Source organism: Perca fluviatilis, chromosome 10, assembly GCF_010015445.1.
Source record: "Perca fluviatilis chromosome 10, GENO_Pfluv_1.0, whole genome shotgun sequence".
NCBI lineage: Eukaryota > Metazoa > Chordata > Actinopteri > Perciformes > Percidae > Perca > Perca fluviatilis.
Window position 1 is genome coordinate 32138934 of NC_053121.1, and position 23184 is coordinate 32162117.

Below are 23184 nucleotides of genomic sequence, written 5' to 3' on the forward strand. Positions count from 1 at the left end.
ACAGTGTGCATGTTTGTGTGTATGTGTACAGTGTGTTTGTGGCATGCATATAGTACATGGACATGTAGAGTTTTTAAGTTTTTATATTTTTTATTATTCTGACACATTGTACAATTTGCCTGCTTCACTCTGTACTCACAGCACAGGGATTGTTTCATGTACATGTGTACATGTCTGAGATTATTTATGATTTTTTTTCCCTTCATCATGCTGCACATGTTTTTTGTTGTTGTTATATTCTCATATTTATTCTTGACCTCAAAAGGGCTAAAGGTTATTACTGCCACTATTTTGCCCTCCCATCTAGATGTTGATACTCTAACCTTTTTATTCCACTCATATATTTCTGCTTGCCATGTTCTAGTGCTAAAACGTGTCAGGTGTGTTTATGTAACCCCCACTTTGCTATGTTCTTATTTATACTCTGTTATTCTTTGCTGTATCTTGTTACTATTTGCTGCTACAGCGGCCTTATTTCCTCTCTGGGGTCATTAAAGTTTTGTGTTGTCTTATCTTACAAGGACAACAGGACCTCACATACAGTGCTGGACGTGCGGTAGTATATCATTCTACATACAGAATATACATCCAACATGATATCGCTTTGGTGCATTCAAGCAGCATGATATAAAGTGTAGTTGTGGCTACAGAGGGAAGTGCAATGCAGTGACCAATAGAGCATAAAGGCCGCTGTTGTGTGCAGGGTTTCGTGTTGTGGCACCCTAATGGCTTGGAGCATGGGAGGCAAGCGAGGACCTCCAGTCCTGAGCAAAAGGAGCCCTGCAAGTACCCGTCCTAATGTCATAGCCCCATTAAAATGGCCTCACTGGCTGAAACCCTCTGCCTACTTCTGTCACACTACTAGAATTTCGATCTCATATTTTACTAAAATAGTTCACTGAAACGTGTTTCTGAAAACATTTTAAGTGAGAAATAGGCCTTCCAGTTGCTGAATCTGTCTTCATTTCAGCTCAACAAAGGTCAATTTAAAAGATTTTCGTCTGATTTTGAGAGACTCTAGTCACGCTCATTCCACTCGCCATTTCTGGGTGAGTCCCGACTGCCCTGCCTCCGACTGAACATGTCAGGTCGGCCAAAATGAACGCCGACAGCCCCTCAGACGGACGACGGTACGGGACACACCGAACAGACTCGAGTCACTGACCTCGCCAGACTGCAACGGCCGATTATCGGCTTGGTGTGTCTCGGGCTTAAGTCAGACACTAATACAAAACCTGTTACCACTTTCTAATAAGGCATACTTTTGAACGGGTTTACAAGTTAAAACTAATAGTACTTGAGATCGGTCTTGGTCTTAAGACCGGTCTCAAGGCCACTTTTTTTTTCTCGTCTCGGAATCGACCGCATTTTTACTCGGTCTTGTCTTGGTCTCAGATAAAGAGGACTCTGGATTTTATGTCAAGACCACAACTGCAGGGATATCACTGAACTGGCTGTGCATTTTCTTCAAATGCCACCAATAACTTGACTCATTTCCAATTTGAAATTTGTTACTGTTAACCTCCTCTTCCCGCCCCCCTTAACACGCACTCCCAAGAGTGAATGCGGGAAACAGCAGAAGCTCTTGCTGTCTGGCACTGGTCTTGTCTCTGTCTCACCCTGCTTTGGTCTTGTCTCTGTCTCACCCTGCTTTGGTCTTGTCTCTGTCTCACCCTGCTTTGGTCTTGTCTCTGTCTCACCCTGCTTTGGTCTTGTCTCTGTCTTGTCTCTGTCTCACCCTGCTTTGGTCTTGGTCTTGTCTCGGTCTCACCCTGCCTTGGTCCTGGTCTTGACTGGGTCTCGCCCTGCCTTGGTCTTGGTCTTGTCTTGGTCTCAACCCCTCAAAGTCTTGGTCTTGACTTGGTCTCGATAAACTCTGGTCTTGGTTATGACTTGGTCTCGGTTGAGGTGGTCTTGACTACAACACTGGCTCTGTACTAATTGTTAATAAATAATTTACTATGCTATGCGGTAATAAGCCATTTATAATGAATTTATATAACCTCATTGTAAGAAACCATGATAATTTATGTTAATGAAATCTGAAATTGATGTCTTATTAAAAAGCTAGAGCCATTACACTTTATTCATTATTTAATAATAGTAGACTTTATTTCTGCAGTTAATAATCCACCATTGGCTTCTCACTTTCTAATCAGCCATAAACCTTACAGTTATAAATATTATGTAAATCATTAATAAAAGGGTATTGGGTCCAACTTTCTAATAATCAATCAGTTCTGTGACTTTAAATGTTCATAAAGCCATTACTAATAACATGTTTGCAAGTTAAAATAATTCCATATATCTCTCTATTCTATCAAACACGTTGTGAACCAGGATCTAGGTCTAGATCAGGTCTTGACCCTGTTTTTGTTTTTTCTGGTGCTTTAAATCTTGTCAGTCGTTTGCTGTCCAGAGATAGACTAACCCTCCATCTGTTCCAGACCGTGTTCTTCTTCTTGTAATTTTAATCTGTTCCCCTCTGTACATCTGCTCCCCGAAGGGGATGTTGGAAATTAATTTTAAATTCCATATTGAATTCTAACTTTTTGAATGACTTCTAAATAGGTTCTCATTCCCTCTCTTTTCGGAGCGACAAACCTTTAGTTCCCTTGAGGATCAAACGGAGATCTAAATTACTTTGCTGTCTGTATGAAATAACCAACAGACAGTGGAGGTTAATGTGACTGCCAACCGTCAGAAAACATGTCTGTCATTGTGGTAGTCTGACAGCAATTCTGAAGAGTAATGGTGAAAATCTTTACAGCGAGACTTATACATGTCCCTGCATACATTTTAGTGTTTAAGAAGTGTGTGTGTGTGTGTGTGTGTGTGTGTGTGTGTGTATGTGTGTGCGCTTGTACGTTCATGCATGTGAGGTTTGGTTTTCAAAGGGGTTTGAGAACCACCAGGGGAAACTTGTCATTAGAGGAATATGTGGAAACAAGGATGTGGTGCGCGCTGCAATTGAGTATCTATCACTTTTCCAGCGACCCATTTAAGAGCTTTGCGGTTCAACAGGCTCTGCTGACATTTTATTAAGGTGGAGTGACTTGACACAAGTATTCCTGACATTTCTGCTGGTGGTGGCGGTGGTGTAGGAAGGATCTTTAAGCTTAAAGATCTATGCTTCTGGTCAGGACAAAAGGTGATGACCTGAATATTATACTTTATGTACCTTATATTATACCTTTTATTTACTTAGTATTGCGTTCATCCATATTCTTTTTCTACTAGTACTACTGCTACTTCTGTCTGTCTACTGTATATTCTGTACACACGGTATATTACATGTCTGTCCATCCTTAAAGAGGGGCCGAGCTGAAGACAGGAAGGCTACAGCTCAATAAATAAGTACCACTCTCCGTTCTCACACGCAGTTACCATTAGTGTGCCCTTGAGCAAGGCATTTGGCCTCCTCCTGCCCCGGTGGAGCTTCTCATTGGTCAAACATTTTTCCACAGATCCAAAACGAGCATGTGGAAAACCTACCCAAACCTGACATGCATGATGAGTTTTTTTATTTCTTTTAAAGACACCTCATTGGTAAGGAATTTGAGGACCATGAAGTACAAATTTGAACAAAAAATATACATTGGTTGTCATCATTTTTGAAAAAACGTTAATATGACTCTGCTATGGTTAAAGTTAGGTCAGGTTAAGACACAAAATAATCACACGATTAGGGTTACAAAAAGATCAACATTTGGGTTTAGATAACTACTTTGTTATCGTTAGGGATCCCTTGTCATCATGTTTAAAATAAGTCACTAGAGGTCTTTGTTGGTTACATTCAAGCCCTTGCCAAACAAGTTCACACAAAGCTGAATAAGCCTATCGCTGTCAGGGAAAACTCTGTTTATTTGTCATTATACCAGAGTTGTGGTCTCTGGTGCCTGTGGCGACATTACCGCGCTAGCGTACTGGTAGGATGCCGATACAGCTTATTTGTGCTCAGAGCGAATAGTTTATCAACTCCATAACAACGTGAGCACTACACAAAGGGCCGTCAACCAACCTTGCTCACTCACTTACAGTTCTTCACAGCGTAGCCGATTATTCCAGCTCTCTGATTGGTCACAGGGTCTACCTGTATTACCCAATACCTTGACAGGCAGGAAGGTGGGGAGAGATCATACTGACGCAGCTCTATTATGAATCCCACTGCTTTTCTTACCGACGTTGACTGTGTGTGTGTGTAATGACTTTTACTTCCAGAGGGGGGAGACAAAAAGTTCCGTACTGATGCTGTCGTTTTTCTTCACGATTAATTGGCCCTCCGAAAAAATCCAAAATGCAGTCCACCCAAACCAACCCAAAAAGAGAGACAAAACCAACATTGACAGCACCACGATGTGCCACCAATTGAAAAGAGCAGCCATCGATAATCATTTTTACCTTAAAGTCATCGTTCACACTCACATCTCCTTCTAAAATCGCATCTCTCCTGACATGTTGATGACGCACTTTGTTATCAAAGCTGATTGAGATTCCGCTCGAATCCACTTGGGCATCTGACAAAATGACATAATGACCCGAGACCCTTACCAACCCGATAAGACTAAATATAATCTGGGCCCATGGATCCTGGAAGATCTCTATGAAGATCTGGGGGTCACAGAGGATGTTTGTATCATCAGCGAAAACATCTGCTGAATAAATAGAAAATGAGTCGGTGAATATTTAGGAGTTAGTCACAGGCTTTACTGTTTAACCTAAATGGAAGCTTTTGCTTCGTCATCAAAACCTCTCTCTTTGACTATCAGGCCGACTTTTGGGTCATCTTGAGTCAGCAAGTTTTTAACCCGTCTCCAAACTGAGAGGCTCTTGATGATTAATTTTATTTTTTTTTCTTGTTTGCTTTGCCTTTACGACTGGCTATGTGCCACCTCCAGGAACTATGAGCTCGCCCACATCACCAGAGAGCAGCCACTGCAATGCATCAGCTTAGCCCTCTCCATATATTTAAGTGATTGCTGACATAATTTATGAAGGGAATGAAAAATAAAGTCTGCATTGCAATAAAAAAAATTAAAAAAGAGCGATCTATAATTTATTTTGCCTGCCACAAGTCAGCACCCTCCCCCCCCGCCCTCCCCACACACACACACACACACACTCAGATCTCATTTCTGTGCATTTGCAGTTTTCTCCTTCCTCCTCTTTTTCCCCTCTCAGGAGCACAGGGGGCCATCTTTAGGGGGTGGTAGGTTGCTTTTTTGGGGGGTGTAAGGAGTATCAAGGTGGTGCTGGAGGGTGATCAGCGCTGGACTTTTGGCTCCGGTCTAGGAATGCCTTCACGTTTACAAACAAACTGGCTCTTTCGCTTGCCCTGTTTGCCTTTGTGGCTTTTTATTTTTTTTAAGGCCTGTACGGGCAAACACACAGCGGGAAACACTGGCTTGTTGATCGCCTTCACAGACCAGCTCATAAACCCAGCAAGCATGAATGTGGGGGCCTGTGTGTGTGTGTGTGTGTGTGTGTGTGTGTGTGTGTATAGTTTGTGTACTTCAGAGCAGCTCCGGACATTTTTTTCCCCTTCTTTAATAAACCCGAGGGGTGTTGTGGAAGTAAACAACCAAATAATTATTAACCGTTGAATCATGAGATTGAGACACGAGGAGGCTTACATGTCCTCTAAGTCAAGTTTCAACGTAAATAAGAGATTACAGTTTGATTGTGCTGCGACTTTTGTCTGTTCCTGTTTATGGATGTTGCTTGGAAACAACCCTAAATCACATTGTTCAACATGTGGCATCTCTCTAGCTCTCTCTCACTAACTCCTTTCCCTGCTCGCTCGCCCTCACTCCGTTTGTAAACAGGGAAACCAGGATGCATGGCCTCATTGTTTTGCATCATTATTACTGACAGGCCTAAATGACTTGAATGATGGGAAACCCTCATACAAAATTAACCCGGCCCTGTGTGTTTACCCTGCCTAAATCATGTTGCTCATTGGCTTATACCAGAAGAAGAAAGGGGGTAAAAAGGCCTCACATCCTGACATCTGCAAAGCACCTGTCCTGAGCTGTGCATGCTAGCTGGGCCAGAGCACATTCAAACAGCTATCGCCCCCCATTTTACTCTCTAGCCTTGAAAAACTCCATGATCGTCATGTGCTTTAACAGTTGATAACCTCTGCTGTGTTTTTTTCCTGTATCCACCAAGTCTGTGCATTGGATGTGTTTCAGATGATGTCACATTCTGTTAATATTCAAATGTGGTAATTTAAAATCTTAATTTTGTGCATTTTAATGTTTTTGGTGAAAATATTAGAATGCTCCTAGTACTCTTAACTACCTACATAGAAAACCAAGCAAAAAGGCAAAAAGATTATTTTTGACATATGGCAGTTGTTATTCCTCCTTCCTCTTTACTCGCTTTTACTTCATAATGCTTTGCACTATTATAGGGGCTTTTATAGGCTAAAGAGTAGCTGCAGCTACGTCTACGAGCTTCCACTTAGCTAAAACGGCAGTTGTCGGGGGCAAGTTTTAGAGTGCCATTGTGCTATAACTACAATAACTACAAATAACTAATGTTAGGGAAATCTGTTTATTTTTTGTTACGCGTTTCTGGATATTTTTTTTTATATATATCGGCCGATATATCGGAATATCGGATTTTTAAATCACCAAATATTGGTATCGATATTGGCCTTAAAGCGCCCATATTATGCTCATTTTCAGGTTCATAACTGTATTTTAAGGTTTTACCAGAATAGGTTTACATGGTTATAATTTCAAAAAACACCATATTTTAGTTGTACTGCACAGCTCTCTCTCACTGCTGCAGATCCTCTTTTCACCTGGTTTCTGTTTTAGCTACAGAGTGAGACCTCTTTTCATCTTCTTCTTCACTACTATCATTGAATTTTGCACGTGCTAATAATTCACACATAGCTAACTGGTTGTGGTTAGACAGCTCATTTCGGACTGTGACGTCACAGTCCGTGCCGATTTTGACCAGCTCACCAGGAGACTGAAGGCAGGACACATTCAGAAACCGTATCTCACTCAAAACAGCATGGATGGATTTTTTTCAAAGTTTGTATGTGTGTGGAAGCACCAGAGACACAAAAGAACACCCCAAATCCCAGAAAAAGTGATTTTTTCATAATATGGGCACTTTAAAAATCCTTTATCGGTCGGCCTCTAATAGAAAACCATGCTTTTTTGCTTATTTAATCAACAAATTGTCAATTTCTTTTAATCGACTTTCGGCATGTTCTTTTTTTAAATTTAGAAAGTTTTTTCAAAAATAAAAGCTTAAAATAAATAGCCCAAATTAAAGCGTAAAAACAAGAAGAGAAAAAATGAAAATGCACAGTTTCTCAGTCTGTCTGTCCCTTTTGTTGGCAGTTCCCAATAATTTAGTTTCACAGTATTTATTTATCGATACACGTGCAGCACTTCACATCGGTTGTGTAAAGGGACAGTGCAACATACGTGAGTTCTACTGCTCACTGTACATGTGAATATTCAGTATCCACTTGCATGTCACACAGTGCAGCTGTAGAGGGAAGGGCAGTGACCAGCGGTGCTTCGGTCCGGTGAACAATTTCAGAGGACCCACTTTGATCTACATGCATGCTTTCACTATTCAATATTCCACAGCTCTGCTGCAGCACATGACATGCCTGTGCCACTAACCTCAGACGTTATCAGCGGTTGTACAGGCGAATGGTTTCCTGCATGGCTCTTGTTGGAGGCAGTTGTGTAAGCTGCCTTGGCTCAGAACAAAGCTGTGCTTCTAGAAAGGGAGGAGGGTGGCACTGCTGGGAAAGGTGCCTGGTGTTCATCAGCCATCGCCACCGATTCGGAAGTGAGTCACTCCTTTGCCGTGTGCAGAATCTCTCCCAAAAGGTCACCCGCACTTGCCTGCAGCACTCCCCCATGTTAGCCATTGCATAATTCTGTCAGTACTGTAGTAAAGAAGCTGCAGGAAGAGTACTGTATTCACACTTTGGATATGACTGATCAGAAATGATGGTTAAACAGACATTGTTTCATTGAAGGAGCTGCTCTGGATGCAGAAATAATTCTATTAGTTAAATTAAATCTGCAAGGGGCAGAACCAGAAAACAACAGGTTTTCTACCTACAATATATTGTTACATTGCAGATTAAAGGCCAGTTTAAAAAAAAAGAAGGGGGTAACAGAGGAGGCACACATTGAAAGTCTAACATTTTAAATAATGCATTTAGTTGATTAAATGTACAACAGCTAATGACAGCTGTTATTTTCACGAGTTTCCGTTTGTTTCTTGCGACGCTGTCAGCTCCTTCCAACCTGTAAACGTATTATTTAAAGATGATTTAATGATGTTAAAGAAACATAAACTCTTTTTGCACCTACATGTATATTTATATATGCTAAATCCCAATAATGATGTTGTACTCCATTCATTTAACTGCTTTTATTTTCCAGAGCATGCAACACTCTTTCATCTTACTCCTCCAGCCAATTTAGAATGTGTCTTACCTCACTGTTAAGCAAAACTCTTCTATTTCTCACTGACTCTCACTCTCACTACCTAGCTTTATGTTTAATCATCTATTACTGTCCACTATCCAAAGGAATAAGTTCTACAGCTCATTCATGACATTCATGATCAAGGAATCAAAGGAATTGAATAGGAGTCCTCATTGTTCGCTCATTGTAATACGTCACTTGTATAGAACACAGAAGCTACTTCAGCTGAAATGATTTTACTTTCTAGACAGGCTCAAATGCTCACTTGTTCCCAGTGCAATGGATGCTCATTATAGATGGTCGTCTCCCAGTTCTGTTTAGTACAGATCTATTGTTGCCGAGATTGTATACAGTTTGATTTGTGCGAGTCCCACTTGTGTTTGTCCCTCTGTAATGCAATGCTTTTGATGTTTACAAGATAAAGGCTTTTTTTTTTTTGTAGAAAGATAAATAAAGTACTTTTCCAGTACCGTAACCCATCTACCCTCAAGAGACTGTGGTTGAAGTTGATCAGCCTTTAACTGTGCTCACATGATTCAGTGGTGTTCAGTGGACGGAGCGCCCTGGCTGACAGCTGAATGTCTGTGTCTGTTTCCTGTCCCAGATAACAGCAGTATGCAGAGAGGCTGCCCTCCTGGCCCTACAAGAGGACATCAAAGCTCAGCACGTCGAGGCCAGACACTTTGAAAGTGCCCTGAACACTGTTAAGCCCCGGATCCCCGACTCTCTCATCCAGTCGTATATCAGCTATCAGCAGCAGCAACACAGCGGCCTGTTCTTCTTCTGACCACGCTGCTAAGTGGACAAAGTCCAAACTAAGGAACCCCTACCCGTGTAATTCTAATATCTTTTTATTTTATTTTTTTTTAGAGAAAAGGTTTTCGACTGCCCGGTGTCTGGTGGACAAGTTACCAGCATATGATAATAAATGGACACAACCACCAACCGAACACGTTATGGCAAATACAAAATAATAAATAAAAAAAAATCAGTTTCCCCAAAGTACTTTTTGAAATCTTTGTTTCTTCACTGTAGGTTTTAAAACATCACCCAGCCTGTATTTTAGCTCAGCACGGTTTTGAAGTGTCATGTTTGATCAAATAAAATATTAACAATGTAGAAAATGCATTATTTAATGTATGTATTCATTGCATTTGGTTGCCTCGTCTTTTTAATAGCAAAAGAACGGAGGAGGAAGGAGGAGGAAAAGTCACAAATAAGCGCTGGTCCAAAACTAAGTTTACAGGAGAATTAGACTGCTTGGAAAAGTCTATGAAATACACACATTTTTGTTAAAAAAACATGTAATTCCCAGCTAACATAATGTCAAATGCATTCTTTTTCAGTGCAAAATGTAGCTGGAAGCAGGTTTTGACTGGATTTTAAGACTTTCTCATGCATTGGTCTGTTTTAGCTCATCTTTTTCATACATCCAAAGAGAATATGTCCTTTCTGTATGTTTTTAGTGCAACTTTGTTATTTGTAAGTTTAAAAGTAGCCTAAGTTGTGGCTCTTCAGAAAAACATTTTCCCTATAATAATTTGGATAACTGCACAGTCCATTCACAGTTGTTTAAACGTTTTCACAAAGACAGAAAAGACTTTAGTCCCACATTTGACAAGACTGCAAGTAATTCTAGGTTGGTAAACACGTTTTATACCTAGTTATACTGATAGTGAAGAGCATGGAATATCCCCTTGCACTAACATCTATGGAATTAAATAGCGGAATTAGACTTTATCTGGGGACCTTCTGGACCCCCTTCAAAGACCCCTGGTTATTCCTAAACCCCTAGTATGAGGAACCGCTGCTCCATATCCACGGGGAGAAAAACAGCCACGGCTGGTATATTCATCACATTCATCCATGGAAAATCAGCTAATTGCTGTAATCGTGAGATTTCCGTCCGCACTTCCGACCACTAAGAGCAGGGATCGAGGCGGCCATCTGTCGGTCTACCAGGATTTGCTTTATCACCAATAAGCTGAATTTTAACATCCAACCTAAAAAATAAAAAAAACAGAAAAAAACGTGTAAATCTACTCCACACAGTCGCTTTTACCAGTCCGTTAACTCTAGTAGGCTTTCTCTCTATTCTTTTTTAAGCATTTGCTGACCCGAAATGGCACTGGAGGTCACTCATCTATTGATTGTTCCCTTTGAATAGGATAAATTGACTTTGTATTGAACTTCCTTTTCTCATGGATCCGGATGTAGCGCATCCGCGACACCAATCAAACCAGACAGTCAGGAACAGAGAGGGGGTGGGGGCTGGCAGCAGGGGGGGGAGTCTTTCCCCTGCCAGGGCTGTTTTTCTCTTAAGGTGGCCCTGGACTAAAAAAAAAAAAAACGACTATTTCCATCTCCACTCACCCAAAGAATCGAGCCACGAAACTCTTCATATGATGGGGAAAATGTCCATATCAGGGAGTTGTGCAAGCTGTAGGCTCACCGTGACACATTGTGTTTCCTCTGATGACATACGCAAAATGCGTAATGGGAACATTCAAGGCAGCAGAGAAGACATCCTGTTGATGTTTCCTCCTGTGAGTTGTCACACACAGTTGTCTGTGCACACAGTGGTTTCCAAAAGTGGAGTTTCCTGGACCAGCAGGGGGTCTTTTAATAAAGTCCACGTTAACTTTTTAAGAGTGTAACAATAAGTTAATATGTGTGGGTGTCCGTTGTGCAGTGCTAAATACCAGAGATTACCAACTTTAACTAAAAATACCTAAACGAGAATGTCCCTACACTCGTGTTTATAAACCATCTTAATTACATAGACCTGTATATTATTATTTGTCAAACACTGGTCATTTTAAGATCCTTAACATGGTAAAAAAAAGTATTTGAGCCACATATTTAGGCCTACTGCATTGAGAGTCTCCATTTCTCAGTCTAATGCTTCAGTTAGAATCAGGTTTTTCATTTTATTAGATTAGAAATGACATACTTCCATTTACTTCTGTTATACAATATGATTGTTTCAACACAAACACCAAAAGGCCCTATATTAATAGTGTACTAGTTGTAGTAAAATGCTTTTAATGTTTAGAATAGATTGTATCTTTTAAGGACCAACATGGTGTGTCAGTTTATTTTTGAAGCAGAGCAAAATGTTTTATTCAAATAATTGTGAATGTATCAAAAAGAGCTTTTTATTTGTCTCTTTATGTTGTGTGTCTAAGGCTTGCGTACTAAAAATGACAAATCAGCAAGGATATAAATACATGGCGCGTTTATTACATCACTGTTAGTCACATGAACCATATTCACATCATTATTCATAACCCGCAAGAACGGAAACCAGTAGTTTTTTTTTCTCCCCTGAGCCCCCTTGCCGAGCCCTCGCAACAACAAAAAAGAAGAAAATCCCCGTTCCACCTTAAATAGTGCACACATCTCTATCGCCCGGCCTTCCACATCTGCCCAATGAATCAGGAGCGGATGCGATGTATCCTTTTTCAGTGGAGTGAATGGCCAATGGGAGTTGGCTTGTCGAGCAAACACTGAGCCCTGCGTTCCCATTCATTCAGTGCTGAGCAGGCCCGCGGAGCAGAAGAGAGCGCGTCGATGTCCGCGAGCCGACGACGCTTTTTTGCGAGCGCAGACTCACCGCAATAATAAGTAGCCAGAACTCAAACCCAGCTCTCCGCAAATAGGCCCTACTCGAAGAGGAGAAAGTCTTGGATATAAGCTCACTCGTGTTTGATTTTATTTCTCCTATACGTTTTTTACGCATTTCTTTTTTTTTTTTTTATCTCAACAACAATTCCTGCGGGACTTAGGTTGCCTATAGATCGGCCTCCCAAGTGCGCAGCAGTTCTCCGGGTGCCTTCCCTCCTTCCTCCATCAGAGCTCCACTTGGGATTTACTTTGTTTTATCCTGGGACGAATGCATGCGTAACCCTCGCAGAACTTCTCCGCTAAACCACCCAAGAAAAGGGAATAACGCAAAGGGATACACTCAACACTTGGATTAACAGCCAGTGAATGTTATGCATCATAGCTTATAGTATACGTTTGGACATTGCCCCTTCCTTTTGGATGGAGTTTTGGTAGGCTATTTGATTGATGGATTCGACGTTATGGATGGTTGCATATAGGTACGTATCTTCCTTACTATTTTCCACTTGTTTTACATCTATTATGTTGCTTTTACGGTCTTTATTATACGATAGTAGCGCACATATAGCGACCTAGTCTGCGCCGCTGGAGCGATATAAATGTTTTGTCAGACTGGTGCACACAACCTAAGACTTAACGTGTCATTTCCAATGTGTTTTGCACTGGGGGGGAAAAACACCCGCAGCGGGTTAAATTAATCGCATTTGGTTGATGAAGTTGATGGATTTCAATGCCTGTGTCCGCCCGTGGCTCTGCTGTAACAAACACCCTTCCCCCCACGGCGGTTGTTTTCATTCATAAGTTTTTTTTCCCCCGTCTATTTGGATGCGTCCTCTAATGTCTCTTGATCTCCGGCTCTGTGTGTTTTATAGGATCCTGCTTTTATTAAATGCGCACGACGTCTCCTGCTTTAAACGCGCTCTGTGCGGACAATCCTATGTATAGTGCGCCCTTTGAAGCGTAGACTATTACAAAATATGAAGAGTTTGTTTATTTGCAAAGAGCAAAATAATCAAAAATCACTCTGGCTGCGGTTTAAGATGTGTTTCACCGGGTAAACGTAGGAGGCTTCGGCCTCGTGCGTTGCTTCATAACATCCACGAAGGCTCAAACCCCAAATTGCTGATGGTGTTTATGCCATAACCTCGGTTATTAGACAAATTATTTGCTTCAAATAAACTTAAAAAAATCGTGTCTGTCTGTAGCGTGAGGGGACATTTGAATCCGACAATTTCCAAGCGCTCGGTTCGTTTTTCAACTAAAGTCTGTGTTTTGTCGGAACTTGGTCTGACCTTAGTTATTTATTTTTTTTGCTCTACTTTTGTCCCTATTTCCCCGAAATCCTTTTTGCTGTAGTAATAGAATACTAAGTGAGGCAGCTCATTTAGTTCCCTTGGATCGCGTCCTCATTTCGTCGCCGCGGTGCATTTAAATGTTAACTAGTCATACAAATGTAAATGAGGAGGGGAAGTATTTGTAGGGCCTACTGAAGTTTAGATGTGTGCGTATTGGGGAGGAAGGTACATAAAGTCTAGTTAACAGTCAACCTTTTTCAACCCGGGTTGCCTCACTTAACGAGTTCAAAAGTGACGCATTGCCATGTTGACAGGATGAAAACAGTCAATCTGGGTCAACTTTAAATACATCTTCTAACATACACTTATTTCACTATAAACAATAATGCATGTTAAAAACTTGGTATTTTCGCTGCTGCAGAATAGTTATTATGTTATTGTTTAGGAACAATGATATGATACTGATTGGTTTCCACTTGGCTTTGAATCTGAAATGGCCTTATCAGCCCCTCTTCCATTAGGACAGTGTGTGTTTGCAAGTTTATGCCATGTTTTGCTGTGTCTGATGATGTCCCCTCCCTCCCTGCCTCTCCTTTGTCTCTCCCCCCCTCCCCCGGCCTCTCTTCCCCCCCTCTGGCAGGTTTTCCGATGCATGCCAAGTCCACGGTGAATGTCGGAAGTGGTGATCCCCCCAGATGGAGCTCCAAAGTCAACATGGCCCCGGCGGTTCATTAGTGGTGATCCAGCCGCCTCCCCTAGAGAGCCGGCAGAGGTCGGATTACGAGCGGGAGCTCCAGCATGCCGCCATTCTCTCCCTGGACCAAATCAAGGCCATCCGCTCCAACAACGAGTATACCGAGGGCCCCTCGGTGGTACGGAGGCCCCCTGTACCCCGCATGGCCCCCAGGCCCCAGGACAAGCAGGAGAGGACTCACGAGGTCATCCTCGTCAATGTGAACAACAATTATGAGCACCGGCCATCAGGTCACCACCATCACGTCGGGGGCGGCGTGGTGGTTGTGGGTGGGGGGCAGCAGTACGGCGGGTCCCGGGCACCGGGGCTCAGCCGCTCCACTAGCACAGGAAGTGCCGCCAGTTCAGGGAGCAACAGCAGTGCCTCCTCTGAACAGGGACTCTTGGCACGCTCGCCCCCCACCAGGCCCGGGATGAGCTTACAGAACCACCACAGACCAGAGCGGCCTGTTCGGACTCAGCCCAAGCCCAAGGCCCTTTTACAGCCCCAGCAGGGACCTCACTTCCATCAGCCTCCACTGGAGGCTCCACTCAAACCCCAGGGCAAAGGGAAATCAGACTTTTCTGTCTCTGGCAACGGGGTGGTGGCTGCCGCCGGCCACCAGTTCATCTGTGAGCGCTGTGGGAAGTGCAAGTGCAGCGACTGTACAGCTCCCAGGAGCCTGCCTTCATGTCTGGCGTGCAACGGCCAGTGCCTCTGCTCGGCTGAGAGCGCGCTGGAGCACGGCACGTGCATGTGCCTGGTTAAGGGCATCTTCTACCACTGCTCCAATGACGATGAGGGGGACTCATGTGCGGACCAACCCTGCTCGCTGTCACGTTCCCACTGCTGCTCTCGTTTCCTGTGCATGGGATTAATGTCGGTACTCTTCCCCTGTCTGCTATGCTACCCACCTGTCAAGGGGTGTCTGAAGGCGTGCCAGGGCTTCTACGACCGGGTTAACAGGCCCGGCTGCCGCTGCAAGAACTCCAACACTGTCTATTGCAAACTGGAGAGCTGGGCCCCACAGACTCAGGAAAAACCTTCCTGATCGCCCCTGTGTGTTTGTGATTGCGTGTGCGCGGGAGACTCTTGATGTGGATCTTATGATGATAATGATGATGATGATAGTCACAAATTAATGTTTATCAAACTTTCTAAGCACCTCCCACCAGCCTCCCCTCCTCGCTGCGGAAACCTAAGGAGCTAAGCAAAGGAGTAATGAAAACCACTCAATTATTTTTATTTTCTCTGGATCAGGACCATGTTTTTACAGACCAGTGTTTGCCTTAACTGTTTCTATGTCTATCCTCAGCTCCTCATTAACACTATTTTTTTTTTATATATATATATATATATGAAAAAGTTTTTCTTCCGTTTTAGGTAGGCAGTTCCCTCTGGGCCTGTGTGCCCAGTGGGAGCTGCCTCTCACCAAATCTGTGAAGGACGATCTACTATAGGGCAATTATGTAGCTGTTACCTGGTATTCATAGCAAGCAGGTATGTTTGAATTTATTGGTTGCTACCACACTAAAACCGTGGTTCCTTTGCTCGTGTTGCATTAACGAAAGCACATCCATCTCATAGTGTTTTTCTTCTCCACTTGGATATGTTTCTCTCCTTCGACCCATCTGAACTCTTCATACACATTCTGTGGCATTCTCCCCTGTTTTGTTTTCTTTATTTTTGTGAAAATTGTATGCTCAAAATCCATAAGAGGAATTCTGGCTATTTTTTAAAAGAAAAAATGTCTGTTAAAACATTTTTTTGTTGTAAAAAATATTTATTATGTGAAGCTCTATTATTTTATGATATTTATTGCAAGAGACAGTCTTAAATTTACTCATGTCTAAATATAACAAAATATCAAATACTTACTGAAAAATTAAAGGGTGGCACAAAAGAAAACTATGTTAACTTTAATGCAGAAAATATATTAATTAATGAAAAAACAGTACTGTCTGGTGTCTTGATTGAGCTGCTGCCCAACAGTAACCTGCCTGAGGAATGAAAGATCTGACTGATGGCTGACTTTAAGGGTTAAAAGTTTGAGTTCAATGGCAAACAGAAAATCACTGTGCGTGTGTGTGTGTGTGTGTGTGTATATATATGTATGTATGTTCGTGCTGGGTGTGGAATTCCTGGTAAAAATGTTGAGCAGTGAGTAGAAACAGCTTGTATCTCAAAATGTGACTGTTTACATTCTTGGAGGGCTTCTTTGCTGCGATTCTCCTCGCTAACCTTGAAAGCTAAACAATACAGGTCATTGACACGATTAGCCCCGAAGCTGCTAGCATCAACAGAGCCTCCACATTTCCATGAGTTATGCTCACAGGAAGTAACTCTCCTTCTAAACCCCCCACTCCACTCACCAGTCGACAAGTCACCACAAAACTATGCACTGTCGTTCACTCCCTGGGCTTTAATGCGGCTAGATCAGGATGTTCCCAAACTCCCAAATGGTCTCCATATTGAGGAGCCCAACTGTGTGTGCCTTGAGAAATGAGAGCGACCATTACGAGTAGCCGGGCCACCTGTTCAAAGATAATAAACCAGGGCTATCAATGCTTGGCTTTTATGGCGTGGTTCCTGCACTAAAGGCAACGACAGGGGCAAATCCAGCCCCCACCCCCAATCACCCCCCCATTTGGCCGCCTCTTTTGTCAGTGAATTTATCACTTGGGAAGTCCACTGACCCCCCACTGACACCCACTCCCCCTTCCACCTCTGGGCCCCCAGGGGATGAGATCATCACTTTGAAAGTCGGTTGGTCAGCCAGAAATGCCAACAGTTGGGGAAACAAACTGTGACCAGGAATTTCTCTGGGACAAAGGAAGAAAAAAAAACATACTGTGGCTTAGTTTTGGAAAACTGCAGGGTTGGCAAGAAAGCAACACAAGCGTGTCTATAATCAGCTACATGTGACGGTGGTGCCCTTAGGTGCTGTGTGCAGCAGGCCTGGGATCTTTGGATTCAGAGTTTTGCTAAACGGAAATATGAACCTCTTGATTTAACAGAATTGAACCCCATTAGTAAAAGCTGCAGCAGTATTGAGAAGTAAAAGGATCGGTACGAATACTTTATAGATAAGAAGCCAACGGTAAACATGAGCACAAAGGAAGTATCTTGTTGCTTTTGTCATTTAGCTGATCAGGCTTTCACTAGCATGCAGTCTTATTCCAGTTTGTCAGCAGTTTGCATTAAATTAACCATCCTACCAAATGGGCCTTCTGTACTTAATGTGCTTTTCCCCCCTTTTTTTTGGTGAAATGTACCTTTTGTTGCCCTGAATAGTTAAGAGTGGATTAGCGATTTGTCAATTTCCTGTTACCTTTCAGAGCTGCAATTCGAGCCCCATTTGCTCCTGGCTCCTGGATGATAGCAGACAATAGGAGGCCTTTTTTCAGGTTTCACTTTAGTTCCCCTGTACAGATGAACAGGAAGACAGTGTTTACTTGATATTTTCCAGCCTAAGCCAAATAAGGAAACAGATCCTACTCCCACCATTTCCAGAACTTGCCTCTGTTAAGTCCTTAACATGTCTCTTAAATCTCTGATATAATCTGCGGAGGTGTCTAAAATAACATCTTAAGGCTTGTGAAATGTTTCTTTAACTTTTCAGTCCCCCTGCCACGTAAACTGCACTTTAACTGCGTCACATGTTCCTCATCACGAGACTACCACTCCACTGTGAAAAAAGTCAAATCTGAGTCAGTATTAAGTAATTTAATGATATACATGGTCATAACGTCCCCTCCTCCTCCTCCTCTTTGCACTTGTTTCAGAGTAAATTTAGCTGCTCCACACACCCACGTAATGCTATTTGGAGTTGTCAGGCTTGGCGGTCCCTTGGTGTAGCTTTGGGTTTTTTGGGGCAATACAAGTGCAAACACGCATGACTACCAAGTGAGTCATGGTGGAACCTCCAACCCACACATCCTACAGGGGCAGTCCTGTTCTTAGCCAGGGCACCGCTGCAGGCAGAGCCGCGATGGAGCAGGATACTCTATAAACAGGCATCCTCCTCCACAGCATTCATCACCAAAAGGCCTGCTTCAGCTTTCCTACGCCTCCTCATCTGGTTTTCATTATTTCCTCTCATAGCATATAAATAGAAATTAGCAATCAGGGGAAACGTGGGGGTGGTGGATTTTGGAGAGGAAGGCAGCTGTTTTGGACTTCAGCGTGATGACCAAAGTTTATAAAAGTTATCTCCTCAGACATTTGGTTTTGGATGATCTTGGTGTGCTGGAGCGACATGTGAGAGTTGGTGTTTTCAGAAACCACTCCAACATCCACACTCGGCCTCCACAGGATTAAAATGACATTGAAAAAATATTAGATAGCCATAAAACATTTGAGTACAGATCCTGATAAAGTCACTGCTATAAAAAATACAGTATACGGCTTTTGTCTGGGGGAAAAAAAAATACTTGTATATATACAAAATGTAAACATCTTCATAAATAAGAAAAGCAGCCTTGTGTTTGCCTCAACTACCATGCATTTCAGAGTTTACATAATAGGTTTTGAAAGGGTTTGGTTTGGAGAATGTTCTCAACCCACAGAGAAACATGTAATCCTTCAATTTAACTTAAAACGTGAAAATCCCCCAAACTTGGAGATGTGTTATTTTCACCTAACAGAGATTATATTATAAAGACCGTTTTTGGTTTGACAACAGAAAAGGCCAACGTTTTTTTGCGGCTTCAAGCGAGGTCCAAGCAGCCATCATTTGAAGATTGTAGCTCTGCTTGACTTCTACTACAGTGGTACAGAACTGCTTTGTGCAGCAAGTAGATCTAGAAAATCTCATGGAAGGAAGGATGTCCTGAAAGATTAGATAAGTCCTTACAAATACAAATGAACTTGACTGCAGCAGTTCAGTAGCTGGACAAACTCTTCTCACTCTTCTCATTTAAGGGTTAGTCAGAAGAAATAACTAAATGACTTCCTTATCTAGCTAACATGTAGATACTCTTGGTTATATTTGCCAAAGTTTTGAGGTAGTTTCCTTTGACAATTCTGCCTCCACACCAAAACAATAAACGTGAATGGGATTTAGTTCTGTGGTGCTGCTCACTGCATTCACATCTTTTTTCAAAGTGCCTTTCCAGGAATGTTGTCCTGGTTACTATGGATACTTTACAGACCTCCCTGTCAGCAGTTTTCATGTGGAAATACTTTCTACTTTTTGAAGAGATAGTCCACATGGAAATCTGTTGACAGTGAGTCTGTAGATAATTCAAATAACTGGAACATTGTTTTCTGGAAACACATGTTCAGTTTTGAAATGTAATTTTCAGCATTTCGAGCAGCACAAACAAATTTAAAATGGATCATCTTGTTCTTGAGTGGAGTCAGGAGTTTCAGTGTCCAATATTTTAAAACCAAATAAAATCAGGTAAGAGAGTTTTTTGCACTTTTAGATGAACGTATGCTGGAGAAAATTACTTTTAGATGCTACTAGCTGCTTCCTGTTTGTCAGACAGGCGGTGTGTCAGTGGTCATTTAGCGGCCTCTTTCCTCCTCAAGAGCCATAAAGGGCCTGTAGGGATGACCGTGTTTTGTCAGGTGTCAAGGGCCATTCGAGATGGAGGTGTTTCACTGGGGCTTGAGCCTCTTAAGCATTTGCTCCTGGGTACACACACGCCCACACACAAGAACTGTGGTGTAAAACTTTCACACCCCCCCTCCTAACCTGCTATGTGTCTATGCAGCGTTACTAGCCATCTGATACCACATTCTTCACCAAGCCTCCTTCCTGTCTCTTGCCTTTGTCTGTCATTTTATGGACAAAGGCCATTTGGAGGATGATGAGAAAGAGGAGGAGGAGGCCCACGGATCAATACAACACACGACCCTTGGCAATCATTCAGTTGGCTCCTTTTGTAATTAACGACCAGGCGTTATTTCAGCTACAGACGAAAATTGCTCTTGATCAAAGACTCCTATTTTATCAGCGTGATTGACTCATCATCAGTATTCAAAGTGTCACTTCCTTCGGGCAAAGTTAGCGCAAAAAGCCTTTGCCAGCTCTCACAGGCCCCAATAGACTAGCTAGTGATTTTGTTTTCTGCTTGCTAATTAAATCAGCGGGTGTTTGTCTCAGTGTTGCTCTTATTGGAGACTGATGCTGGAAAACAGCCAGTTGTCAAGAGTCGTTAGATTTAATCTCCAAATATGTTTAGAATGGTTCAAGAGATACAAAAAGACCATAATTTATAGTAGGGGATATTTAAAAAATGATAACAACATCAGAAAATGACAAAAAAAAACAGAGCTGCCAATACATAAAAATCACCTCCTCAAATGGAAAAAACATTATCTGAAAAGTCCATAAGAAGCCTTCATGGTGGAGATTTTTGATACATATACACTGATACAAACATTCTTTCTGATACATACATATTGTCACGTCTCTCTTAACCCAGAGCTGCTTCAACTTATTCTCACATAGCCTGACCATGACAAGATCACATCCTTGTTCCTCTTTTGGAAACCTCAGGGGACAGTTTTGTGTTTGCCGCTGCATTCCAGGCCCCCTACAACCACTTTTGTTCTGTTTTTCCCTTTGATAGCTCAACCAAGGACAACAAAAAGCATCACACATGCACATTAGATAGATAGCGAGAACGATAGATATAGATGGATTGAAAGATAGATAGATGTTTCTTTGCGAGGAAGAGGAGGAAGCTTGCTCTTTCTTAATCCACCCTTTCCTCCCCCTTCATTCCCTTTTTTTGAGATTAGACTACGCATCCAGACAGATGGTTCCCGTCTGCTGGCTTTTTTCAATTCACTTCCTCTCCTCACAGACAGCCACCCTTCCCCCCCTCTGCTCTCTCCCTCCCTCCCTCCCGTCCTTCCCTCTCCCTCTCTCTCTCTCTTTCTCCCCCCTCCCCCCTCCAACGGCTGCTCTGTTATGTGGCCAGAAATAATCTTTTATTGCCCAGTTGTTCGGAAGTGACCTCCTGCCCTTGATTAGATAGGGCCAAGTCCTATCACACGATTGTGTTTGAGCTGGCAAGCTGACCCCCACACACACACACACACACACACATACACACACACCATACTAGCCCCCTCCCACCCCACAACAGCCCCATCCTATTTCCAACCCCCCGTCCCTCTCTCACTGCCGGGGCCTTGGTGATCCTGTGTGATGGGACAACAATGGGGGGCTTTAGTAGTCCTGTCCGGCTCTTCTCAGCTGGGGGGCAACAGGGTGGGGGTCATGAGGGACTTTCTTTTTTTTCCCATCAGTCAGCCAGTCACTGGGTGGAAGTTGCAACCCTACCCTCCCTCCACACCATTCCCCCCCAAAGCCTCCATCCCACCCCCAGTACGATAGTCATGGTGCGTTCCAGTTGAACCGAGAAGTTCCCAGTCAGAAATGTCAAATGAAACGCTCGCCACTCAGACAGTCCAGCGAACCTCACCAACCACGTCGTCACAATCTAACATGGCTGCTCCGAGCAACAACAGTGTGTTTGACTTAAATCAGCCGTACACCCAGTACTGTACGTATTCTATTTGTGGACATGTTGCTACTGTGTATGCATGTGCAAAATACCTTAAAATGCGTTGTTGTCAATTGGTATTGCTAACAATGGCTATCCTGGCTAGAGTCCCCCTACCCACGTTTTCCAACTTGTAATTGGAATGCGGTCCACTGGGGAATGACGTCATTCCCAGTTCCGACATCTGACTTTCGATATAAATGGAACGCAGAATTAACCTGCCATTAACCGTCAGTTTGCTCACCCTTCGACCCTCCAAACCCTCCTCCTCCTTCTTTTTCTGATGACCCCCCCACCCCTACCTCCCACCTTTAAGAGCCTCCCCAGACACAGATAGATAGGCTTAGTCTCCTACTCTATCAGTGGACCTTTGAGTCTGCTGTGTGGTCGACCGACATGTGGGTTTGCTGAGATATTTGGTCTTTGTGAGTTTTCGATCAGGCTGGTTTTGATCCTGATAAAGACCCATGTTCCCTACAAATATCCAGGTCTGGTGCAGATTCTAACATTTTTTTCTTTTGTTTTTCTACCTGGTTTGGAATCAGTTTTGGGACCAACATAAGGATACAAATTTTAATAAAAATATGATTTAAATCTGCCTGTATAGATAATTAAGAGTAACCTCCCAGATAACCTTTGATATAAGCTTTTGTGCGCTCCTAATCTCTCATAAACTATTTTCAGAAAGGGTTTCATGTTTCCTTAGAAAGCCACATCACATACAGCCTACCTTAGATCAGTTTGACACTTTCATTTCAACTTTATTTGAATGGGACCTTCATACAGGCTGCAAATGATTTACAGGTGACTGACAAACTAATTCAATCAGGAGAGACTGTTGTACATAAACATAATATGAAATGTACAGATTCTTTGGGGATTAGACTCCATCATTAAAAATATTTGAAAGGGGTATAGAAGCCAGACATATTCCCTCGATGGAGCCTAGACACTGGTGATGGTGGAGAGGGAACCCGGAGACCGAACGAAGGACCTGTCTGCCGGAAGAGACTGAGATCATGAATTTTACTGAAGTGGCATTGATTTTGCCGAGAGGGGAAGGGAGGAAGAGGGGGGGAGGGGGGGGAAAAAAAAAAAAAAAAAAAAAAAAAAAAAAAAAAAAAAAAAAAAAAAAAAGAAAAAAAAAAAAAAAAAAAAAAATTAACAGCTGAAAGTTTAGGGAGAGATAGTGGTGATTGAAGTAATTTAGAAGTCTTCCTGAAAGAATTTGTGCTGAACTTCATTAGTAAGAGTTACTAATACTTAAGTCCTAGTCACACCAGAAAGTGGCACAGCGACTTTAATCCATGCCTCATCCCAAAATATGTGCTGCTAGGATAGGTCTGGCAGAACGATACTAGTGACGTAGTGACTACTCGCAGAGCTAGTTGCCGAACTACTGTAACTGGTGAGCTAACCTGTAATACACTAGCCAGCTAGTAATCCCCATAAACTGAAATCTGCATATGAATGCAGAATCCGTAGGCAACGGGACAAGATTTTGATATTGGAAGCGTTCTGGTTTCAGT

At 42.6% G+C, this 23184-nt stretch overlaps 2 protein-coding genes across 2 annotated transcripts in view; both read left to right on the forward strand.

Annotated features, from left to right (window-relative positions):
* The window catches only part of spata5 (spermatogenesis associated 5), a 123230-nt gene extending 113751 nt beyond the window's left edge, over nt 1-9479 (forward strand). Inside the window, exon 17 of the mRNA XM_039813243.1 lies at nt 9082-9479. Within this exon, the coding sequence (XP_039669177.1) occupies nt 9082-9264 (183 nt within the window). The 3' untranslated portion in view covers nt 9265-9479. The remainder of the gene's footprint in view (nt 1-9081) is intronic.
* A 2410-nt stretch (nt 9480-11889) lies between these two features.
* Nucleotides 11890-16086, forward strand: spry1 (sprouty homolog 1, antagonist of FGF signaling (Drosophila)). Its single transcript, XM_039814174.1, has 2 exons — nt 11890-12583; nt 14040-16086. The coding sequence occupies exon 2, from the start codon at nt 14095-14097 to the stop codon at nt 15181-15183; it is 1089 nt and encodes a 362-aa protein (XP_039670108.1). The 5' UTR covers nt 11890-12583; nt 14040-14094; the 3' UTR covers nt 15184-16086.
* Nucleotides 16087-23184: the final 7098 nt, after the last annotated feature.